Source organism: Daktulosphaira vitifoliae, unplaced genomic scaffold, assembly GCF_025091365.1.
Source record: "Daktulosphaira vitifoliae isolate Bord-2020 unplaced genomic scaffold, ASM2509136v1 Scaffold_3, whole genome shotgun sequence".
In the NCBI taxonomy this organism is placed as follows: Eukaryota; Metazoa; Arthropoda; class Insecta; order Hemiptera; family Phylloxeridae; genus Daktulosphaira; species Daktulosphaira vitifoliae.
In genome coordinates, this window is record NW_026099574.1 from 8,287,655 (window position 1) to 8,298,762 (window position 11,108).

At 27.8% G+C, this 11,108-nt stretch overlaps 1 protein-coding gene and 1 long non-coding RNA gene across 3 annotated transcripts in view; both read left to right on the top strand.

The window, feature by feature from the left end:
* The window catches only part of LOC126902550 (uncharacterized), a 63,815-nt gene extending 62,256 nt beyond the window's left edge, over positions 1-1,559 (top strand). For both annotated transcript variants that reach the window (XR_007703249.1, XR_007703248.1), the window contains exon 3: positions 335-1,559. This is a non-coding gene — a long non-coding RNA (uncharacterized LOC126902550). The remainder of the gene's footprint in view (positions 1-334) is intronic.
* A 1,405-nt stretch (positions 1,560-2,964) lies between these two features.
* Positions 2,965-7,419, top strand: LOC126902514 (uncharacterized). Its single transcript, XM_050679878.1, has 2 exons — positions 2,965-4,458; positions 5,673-7,419. Exons 1-2 carry the CDS (start codon positions 2,997-2,999, stop codon positions 5,897-5,899), a joined length of 1,689 nt encoding a protein of 562 aa, XP_050535835.1. The 5' UTR covers positions 2,965-2,996; the 3' UTR covers positions 5,900-7,419.
* The last annotated feature ends 3,689 nt before the right edge of the window (positions 7,420-11,108 follow it).

Genomic DNA, 11,108 nt, shown 5'->3' on the forward strand with positions numbered 1-11,108 from the left:
ACACAAAACAATATAATCTTGGAATCCCTCTTTTTTCTTGTGGTGTTTATTTAGATAGTTTAGTAATATTTAAAAAAATTATTAACATTTTTATAAATAATTGTTCAAAATTAATCAGATCTTGAATGTTTTGTCTACTTATCTTTAATTTACGTCGGCAATACTTTAATAGCTAAAAAATTATGGTACACAAAATTTATTTACACAATCGTCTTCAACATCAAAAAGTGCATTTGAATACATATTTTATTTTTTTTATACCTTATGTTACCGTTTAAAAATTTGTTAAATAAATATAAATTTATTTTATTTTATTTTTATTATTTATTTTTAGATATGCTGTGTAAAACTAAAGATATTTACACAAAATTATATAAACTCAACGATGATGCTGCCACTCAAATCGGTAATGTCAAGGAAAAAAGTAATGCTGATGATAATGAAAAAAAAAAAATATTATGGAACATCAAAATCACCCTAACAAGAATATAAAGACTAATTATAGATGCTATATAAACTGTAATTATCCCTCTGTTAAGTACATAACAGATTACATATTGTTATGAATGTGTTAAAGCTTTCATGGATTGTCTTGTTGCTTGAAATCCTTGAGCATATATCCATGTTTTCAGTTGGTTTCTGACTCATTGCAGAGTCCATCTTCAGAGTGATGATTGCTAGTCGGTGGCTGCAACTATACTGGCGGCTTATCTTGATAACAGTCTGTTTTTATAAAATTGATAACATCTGGTTTTTGACTAACGTTGTTTGCCGTATCAGGGTTTTTGACTAACGTTATTGACAACATTTCGATTTTTGACTAACGTTGTTTACGACATTCTTGACATTTCTGTCTTCCTTTCCTACACCGGCAATTATTTGTTATGCTGATTGTAGCCTCTTCATATATTGAATTATTTCGGCGTTGTTGGTTGAATTCCTTTTTGTCTAGTGTATGATAGGTAACCAAGTTTTGTTGATTTTCCATCCATCTTCTCGGTTGAAATTTTCCGGACATTTTTCGATTTCTAATGCTTCCTTGTACATCCGTTTTCCAAAATGAATTTCTTTGTTTAGTATTTTTACTTTATCGAATTGTATGTCATATCCTCTGTTTTTGGCACGTTCAGCTACTGCAGATTTTTCTGTTCTTTGGTACTCCACGTCTTTTTCATGTTCTTTAATTCTTGTCGCAATAGCTCTTCCTGTTTGTCCAATGTAAGATTTACCACATGAACACGGTAATTCATATACTTCTGATGTTTGCATCTCTGGCAGTTTATCTTTCAGGTTTCGGAGTAGTGATCCTGCAACTGTGTTTGGTTTGAAGACGGTTCTTAAGATGGACTCTGCAATGAGTCCGAAACGTCAGAAACAAACTGAAAACATGGATATATCCTCAAGCATTACATATTGTTATTCTAAATTGTACTTAATATAATATTTATCAAAAAATATTCAGAAGGGTTGAGTTTAGAATTTTTTTATTATATTACATTATAAATCATTCAGCCAAAATGCATAAAATGTAAATGTTTTATTCATTAAAAATTTAATAAACAAACAATTTTTTTTTTTAAAGGATACGACATTTTGTGAATATTAAATATTTTTTCTATTTATAAAATTAATTATAGTATTTGATTATAAAACATAAAAAAAATTATATTTTTAAAATCCCAACAAAATTTTTAATTTATAGGTTTAACAACCGTATCTATCAAATTAAGTACCAAAAATGTTATGGAGAAAAGATCAGCTTCTTTTGTGAAAAATAGCTGATATAGCTATTTTACTTTACTTCAACGTGTTGAGTTTAACATTTCGGACTCAAATTTATCACACCTTATTTTTATAACCATTAAAAAATACGATGTCACAGTGGGGTCGCATCACAGTGTGGATGTAACATAGTTGATCAAGTATAGATGATATCTTTAGTGATTAAATCACTATCATAAGAAACACTTCAATGCAAATATGTAGATAGTTTTTACTTCTAAGAAATTGGTGGGTAATTACAAAAGCTACATCAATTCCTATATCCTTAGTTATATCATGATTAGTAGTTTTTAGATTTAAAAATATAATTTATGAATAAATATCGTTTTAAGTATCGTTGAAAAAAATCGGTCAAGCGAGAGATGAGAAAAAGTAGTGACAGACACAAAAATATAAACACATCATAGTAAAATTAATACCTTCTCAGCTTTGTATCACAGCTAAAATATTATTTTGATTTATTGATATTTCTTTAAGTTATGGAAGTTTTAAGTACAAAAAACATCACGATATGATTTTTTTCACAAATATTACATTTTTTGTTGAAATTCGACAGCTCTTTGCACATAGAAGATACAGTGTCCGGACAAATTTTTTTTTTTTATTTATATTGCGTAATATAAGCTTTAATTTGACATTTGTTTAAAGGACGCAGTATTTACCGAACATTAGAAGATAAGTTGAAATAGTTCTAATTTTTATACGTATGTTTCAAATTTTGAACGCCCCCTATATAAGGGAAAATTGTCCGATTTAAATNATTTCAAATTTTGAACGCCCCCTGTATAAGGGAAAATTGTCCGATTTAAATAAAAAGTATATCAAATGAAAGAGGTATTATATTTTTCGAAGAGAAACAATAAATAAATACGTTCAGAAATAAAGAAAGTCTGGGTTTTGTTTCTTTTTTACTATGTAAATCAACATCAAATTGAAAAAATGTTTAATTTTCAATCTTTAAGACATTTCATAATACAAATATACAAATTATTATAAATTTACTAATAAATACTAAAAAAGATTGCCTTATTATATATTTATGCAGGAATTCTAAACACTTAAACAAATAACATCATAAATATAACTCTATATAAAATATGGTAAATAGTTAAGTATGAAAAATTATTAAATGAACTATATAATAGCTTGTAAATGTACAGAAAATTACATAAAACAGTTTTATATTTAAGTTTTTTACGTTAAAAAGACCAAATATGATTATAATAAAAATGTTATCTTTACTGCACATTAATTTAACGTTTGGATCAATCTATAATGATTTTCACTGTAATTTCATCAAATATATGCTAAATTTTTTTAATCATAATAATCGATATTTAACAGAAATTATTGAAAACGTAGAAAACTATAATGTGCTTAATTTGAACACATATGGCGACACAATAAAAACTCATGGTGACATTGTACTAGTAATGTTAGATGTTTTAAGGGACACTAATAAAACTATGTATTCGAATGAATTGACATCAGTTAATTTATACTTAAATAATGTTTCTAAGTATGTAGATTTCTATGCTAAAAATGATAAGGGAATATTTGATATGTCAAATCAAACTTCAAGTGTTCTTAAAGGTTACTTAATGTTCCATAATTTTTTTTTAAAACAGTTTGAGAAGAGGTTATTGAAATATTGCGATAATGTGATATATGACGAAGTATTTATTTATTGTCCTGATTACAACGATTCAAGAGAATATACTTTAGAAAAATTTCAATATGTTTCAAATAAACTTAAAAACCGATTATTACAAACAGATAAAGAACAAAACGGCAAAGATGATAATGTAAAAAATTTAAAATACAGTAAAGTGTATAAAGTTTTTAATAAAGCTATTAAACGGTCTCAATACTGGGAATTCTTACCGACAAATTTAATATTTTATGACTTTATGATGAAAAATCTCAAAATTGCCGAAAAAGATTTAATAATTAGTTTTCAAGATAAACAATATCCAATAATAATAAACGGACGGAATAAAAATGTTTTAGATATGATTCGATTTGCACCTCTCACTATGAAATGTCCTAATAAAATTCAATTGACACTTTTTGACATATTTAGATACGTCAAATATACTTTTTATAGAAAAGAACTAGATATATTTCTTACGCTAATACTTACTGCAACGTTTCGTCCCATAGCTTTAATAGTAAGACTCTTTGTTATAATTCTTAGAAAATTAGTATACAAATATAACTTTATGAGTAACGAACAAGAATATACAAAATACTATGAAAATATCATTTCAATCGGTAAAAGAATACTTGATTGTTTTCAACATTTTGTCGATTTAAATCTTTTTGGCTACAAACCAAAACAACTTTTTTTAATATTTTTAAATAAATTGTCTAACTGCTTTAACCACTTTATTCATAAAAGGAATAAAGATCTATTTTATTCGTGCACTGATTTGCAGAATTCAATTAAATCATTTTTATATCATAACAGATTAAAAGTTAATATTCTAACTGAGATTTTTACAAATGATATTATTGACCATTTCTTGAACGCATTGGTTGTGAATCTGGAAGAAACAGAAGAATTTGTAGCAGAATTAAAAAAACATGTTGAATTCTTTAAAGTCATCAAAAAATCTTATATTCATTGCAAGTTGTATTATGACAACACGTATATTTTTAATAAATATATAATAGGTAGGTATAATTATTTATTATATTTTATAATATTATATAATTGCGTTGAATTTTTCTGAAAATTTAATTTACCAGACATTTTTGAAAAATTTATGAGAAATTCATAAAATATGAGAAGTTTAAGAAATATCTCAAAATTTAACATTATTATATAATAAAACAACGAACAAAACGATTCCCAGGGATAATTACTTAGCGTGTTCGGATTTTCAAAAAAAATTTTCAACCAAAGTACTCAGTCTCGAGACTCCGGAAAAATTATTAGCGAAAGTCAGAAAATTTTTGCCGCTCGCCCGTTAGTGTTTTAAAATTTCAACCGTTTTCGAAAAAATCCTCGCTGACGCCAGCGTTTTACAACTTAAGGTTTAAAATTTTCACCAGATTTGCTCAAAGACATTTCTGGGATATAACAAAAAAAGTGTATACTTGGGGTGTATTTAAGGGAGATATGGGCGATTTCCCTCTTGAACCAGCGCTATCAATATTTTTTTAGGTAACTTCCTAGAAATATAGACCATTTTTTGATCATCACTTTGATTTTAAACAAAAAAAATTCTATAGCATGTAATACTAGTGTAAACAAAATTCAATATCCTCTTAAAATAAATTCTGAATACGCCCAAGGGAAATATCTCATTAACAAATGTTAACCTTAAAACCCAATACAGTTTACTTTTCTCTTTTTGAATTATCCTGATTTTAATAATTAAACGTTTTTGTTACACTCATTCTGATGAAATATTTTTCCTGCAAAACATTTATCGTACCTGTCATAACTAGGTACTCTTAACGGAATCAGTTGTCTACTCATGAGGATAGCCCAAAGACCCAACTTGGTAAGCCCAACCAGGTCTGGAGCGGAGCTCCAGCTATGCGATGCTTATTACTATTTAATATTTTTGTATTTTCTTTAAAAGTTTAATTTTAAATCATTTTTATGTTTCTTATTATTAGGTTTATAGAGTTTATAATAATTACCATTTATCAAAATAAAAATTAAATATTGAAATCAATGCTTACTAAAAAAATAATATGTTAATACTTTCTTGATAATTTCATTACTAATAATTATTGTAGTGATAGGTTTTATTTAAACTGCAACATAAATTAATTAGTTTTGATATTTTACACTTAAAAATATCGGAATATTTGCATTCTACATACTTTTAAAGTGTATCATATCAAATAAAAATGACATCATCATTTATTTTTAGATATTCTTTGTGAAACTAAAGATATTTACACAAAACTATATGAGCTCGGCAGTAATGCTGCAATTCAAATCGGCGATTCCAAGGAAATAAGTAATGCTGATGATAATGAAAATAGAAACAAAATTTTCATGAAGCATCAAAATCACCCTGACGAAAATATAATGAATAATAATAGATTCGATCTAACATCTCCTAAGTACTTAATAGATTACATATTGTATATATAAATTGTACTTAATATAATATTTATAAATAATTATTTAAAAGAGTGGACTTTGGGATTTTTTTTTTAAATTATATTATAAATTATTAAGTGGAAAAACATAGAAGGTACATTTTTTTTGTTTATTAAATTTTATAGTTGATTAATTCAGACTATTTAACTTTGCAATTGTTTTGAAAAGTTAAATATCTTATTAATTATTAGGTAAATAATTTATGCGCTGAGCTCACCGTATAACGGCTAAGGCCGTTCCCTCTCCTTAGATAAATGGGTGGTGTATATGGTTGGATTGGTATAGATCGCGACGAAATGCATATTTCCCCTTTCCATAGCCTGCTAGGAGGTTAAGACTATAGTCATAAATGGGAGGGATCCACTCTCTCTTTGCTAATACAGTAAGTATCACAGATATGAGTGTTAAGATTAAATTTATATGTAGGTGTATGGCAGTGGCTTACACATAAGAAGTGGGTATATGCGAAACCTAACTACAGCTATTTATGTGTCATGCATAAATGCATTTATGCATTTCACTATAGTGGGTTCCCCATTTTTGACTGGCAGATATATTATAACATTTGAATTACCTCTTCATAGAACGAAAGTAAAAGTAGTAATTACTCGTTTTCTAATATAGACGATATTTTATTCGGTGTATACAAATATTTCCTTTAGGCGGGAATTCATACATTTATTTGGTACTGACATTAAAATGAAAAAAGCAGTAATAAGCCCGTAAAACTTAGATCAACATTGTTTTAAATGGGGGATATTAACAAAGATATTTTCTTGTATGCCAAATTAATGCAATTCTGAGTGTCATTTACGATATTTTTGGTGCTTTGTTCTAATCTAAACTGTAGATTTTATATGTGAAAGATCTGCCCTGTAGTTGGCCCAGTTTATACTTTTAGGGTTCCTATACTACTTCATTTCAACTTTGTTTATTTTCAAAGTGAAGTAAATGTGCTTATGAGCAAAATAGAAGTTTCAAAGAACACTTTTTACCCTTCTATTATCTGAATTAATCTCTATGAGCAAACTGTAAAATCAATGACATCTTATCTGATTACCATGTAGCTATGGTTCCTAAACAAGTGCTATTTGTAAGGGTATTGATTTCTCTTAGCTATAGAGTTCTTAGCAATATATTTCTGGCCCTTTTACTTTGATGTAGATTTATCTGCGTGAATTATATAATATTCTAATATTGACCCCTGCATGGTTTGTTAGGCTTAAATTTAAGACGTTTAAATTTAAACGTTTCAACAATTACTCCCAGTAGTCTTGCGACTCCTGATCTGTATCTACTGTTATCGCATCTTTGCCAGTAGATGGTTCACTAAAATTCCCGCTGTTCACATTGGGGTTTTCAATTTCAACGATTCTTGTGTGAAAAGCCGTCAATTTACGTAATTGTACGTAAATATTGTTTTGTGGTTTTTTAATGTTTTTATTCATGTTGCTCCCATGAGCTGTCAATAAATACGGGTCCATCACAGCAGAGCTCGATACTGTGATAAAACTAAATACTATAAGGTGTACCTTGTGTCATAGAGTATCCTAACGGTCACTTTACTTTTCAGCTAACTTTTCTGCGGCAAGTTAACAACCACTTCACGTGATATGAATGTCTTGGGGGGACTATTCACTGTCAGCAACCATATACGTCCAGGCCTATAGGTCCCAAATAACTAAGATCATTAAGAATTTTTATTCAATCTCATGATTATGAAATTACTATTAATAGACAGATAATTTTGTGAAAAATTCAAAAGTATACATTTTTTTTACGATGATAATTTGGAAATATTATACGTAAAACTTAAAATTTAAAGAAGAATATTTTAATAAAAACTTTAAAGTTCTATTTAAACATAGTTTAGGAAGCCGATAATTATTAAAAAAAAATTAACAAAATGATTCACCGATCAAAAGTAAGATTTTTCAGTCGTCGTTCACCTGTAAATGTAAAAATTGATAAAGGCACACTAATCGCCAAGATAAAAATTTTACACTAAAGATATTTTGTTGTATACATATCTGCGAATAGGCATTCTTAGTAATCTTTATATTAATCGGATAACATCTCCATTATCATTGCTAATATGTGGTTACACTTCTTACTACATTCAGAACATTATTCTATCCATATGGGATCGCTGTACTTTATTAACATACATATCCTTTCAGTCGTAGTATCTATGTAATCGCCACCATTTTAGCCCTTACCAAATGGTTCTATGCCATGTTTATACGTATTTATACGTATATATGATGAATCATCAATTAATCTATTGCTATTACTAATTGTGTAATTTTGTGTAGCATTCTAGTATCATCATCCTAGTGAATACCTATACACTATTGGTGTTGATGATTATCCTTGCCATTTGTGATCAATTCACAGGTACGACATACTATTTAGAAATTAATTTTACATCGATAGTGATTTCATCTGGATATTAAATGCGCAACCCGGATTTAAAATTTACAATGAAGAGATTTTTTTTCATACAGCCCTTCTGATATTAACGAGCTACACATATCTGTTTAGGATATTACTACTAAGACTACTCTATAAGACAATAAAGACTTTTTCGATTTTACATATTTGTCTGACTCTACACCCTTAATACATATAATATAATTCTCCAGAAGTTATAAAAAGGAATATTCGTAAGCTGTACGTAATATGTACGAGAAGCTCCAAAGACGTTGACATTATCAAAATTTTCAATATTGACGATAAAGTACCAATTTCGACCTACGTATAAAAGTAGATACCTCCATTTCTTTTCCTACTAATACTGTTGTATATGTCTTTGTAAAGTTAGATCACATATTTTCAGACACTCATTTCGACTGTACTATCCTTATAATGTAACATTATTTTTATATATATTATGGTTATTAATAATATTATAGTATTAAAATACTATATATTAAAAACTTTTGCTATTATTATTAAATAAAGATATATTATTGAACAAAAAACAGCCTATATTTTTATATTAGATTATAAGATCATTATTAAAAAAATTAACAGGTATAAAGAATAAAACTAAAAGACATAATGAATATATGTATAATTTTATAACACTAGTAGGCTTCGACCATTACCCAAAAATATTATTTGTAGTCAATGAGTAGTTGAAAAATATAGGCCCATTATTTTCGTCTGCTAAATAATTATCCTAAAAAAAATTTTCATTATATTATGTAAATAGATTTTTTAAATATTTATAAAACTCACATTAATTTGAAGTATGTCTTCAGACCAGGATTGTATATAACCAATGGTTAGCAATTTTATTGCATTTTTTAGATACATGCTAAATTCTTCTATTCACAAATATAATTACTACCACCTTTTAGAATATAATCTCTAACTACCATATCATTCAAGTCTTTTATGAAATGAACTATTTCATCATTGTTCTTCTTTTCCTTCTTTTTCTTCTTTTTCCTCACCTTAGTCACAACTATTTGGGATCGGCCACCCTTATCCTAAACTTGACACGATCTTCCAAATCATCTACGCTCACATCAGCCATCCTCGTATCGCAATAAGTAACATCCCTCCATCTCTTTTTTGGTCAATCTCTACCTCTTCTTCCTTAAACATTTATTTCTATAACTGTTCTTACAGGTTCCGAATCCTCTCTCCTCATAACATAACCAAACCATCTAAGTCTATTTTCTATCTTCTTATCTACGAATGACGCTATACCTATATTACCTCTTTTATATTCGTTTCTTATGCTATCTTCTCTAGTCACTCCAATAATTCATCTAAGCATTTTTATCTCTGCTACATTAATTGTCTGCTCTACTTTATCACACCAGACGCTTCTCTCTACTTCAACCACCGTAAATAAATCCTGTTTCTTAAATCTTCGTTAATACCACTGCTCTTTTGCACAACTGATCCTAAATACTTCAAACTTTACTCCTCTCCTATAACATCCTCACCTATTGTCATTGATCTCCTCATTTCACTTACCTCGTGTTCTTCTTTACCAAACTCATACTATATAAACTTTGTATTTCTCCTACTTTTTTTAAACCCCTTATCTTCAAAAGCTGATCTCCATACCTCTAGCCTTTGATTAATTTTGGTATGATGCAAACTTATAAAAATTTCCTGTAATAAGAGCATTATTCAAATTGCTGGAATCGATCATCATGTTGCTAGTGCAGAATAAGATATTAATGCTTCTTTGAATGATCGATAGCCTAGAGTTCTTCATAGAGATGATGGTTCTTGAAATCATTGTGTTTTTATCAACAATTCCACGTTCATTTATACCGAAAAATAGCATATTTTCTATGGGGGATAAGGATTATAGAACACATATTTCTATATACTAATATTTCCCTTTACCTAATCATTTTTATCTCATAATATCATAATAATTGTACTAGCAATGTGAAGAGGGTCTCCAGACTTTCAACGCAGTTCATACCCGCAACTCGCACACTTACTACATCATACATTTAGTTAAAATTTACCTACCCCAATTAAAACTATTAAACTGTCTAAGTCCTGAATAGCAATAACAGATATGCATGGTATTTATGTTTTTTAATATTATTATAAAATGATTAATAATAGATTTTCTTCTGTAGTTCTTATGGTATATAGTTAGGTTAGCTGACTTGGTTAAAATGTTTATACAACTATTTGCAATAACTAGTAATTTAATCAATTTTACTGCTAAAAATTCGTAAATTATAACACAACTTTATCTTTTTAAATCTAATATAAAACCACAAGTTAAAAAAAATGACATACATTTTCAGACTAAATTTTAAATAAAAGAAGACTGATAGTTTATTTTTGACTGAATTCAATCATTTAACACATCAAAGTTAAGTTTATTAATTTAATTAATATATAAAGATATACTATAAGTATAAATTAAAATAATGAAACTATTTGCGAACATAGAAGGTATATTTGACATGTTCAGTAAAACAGACGCGATAAATAATAGTGAGATATGTTGAGNACAGACGCGATAAATAATAGTGAGATATGTTGAGTTGTGTAAAGGTAAAGTAAGGTTCAAAAATTTTCATTCCCCAAGCAAAAATGTCTAGACGACGCATTAAATATTTTCATATCAAAAATATAATAAATGAAAAAATATGTTTAATAAATGAACGATGAGTTAACTAAAATATAAATAGATAATGCAAATATTAAA

Coding starts and splice junctions, on each gene's coding strand:
- LOC126902514 (XM_050679878.1), top strand. CDS start 2,997: ATGATTATAATAAAAATGTTATCTTTACTGCACATTAATTTAACGTTT. Junction 4,459..5,672: donor TTTTAATAAATATATAATAG/GTAGGTATAATT, acceptor ATTTATTTTTAG/ATATTCTTTGTGAAACTAAA.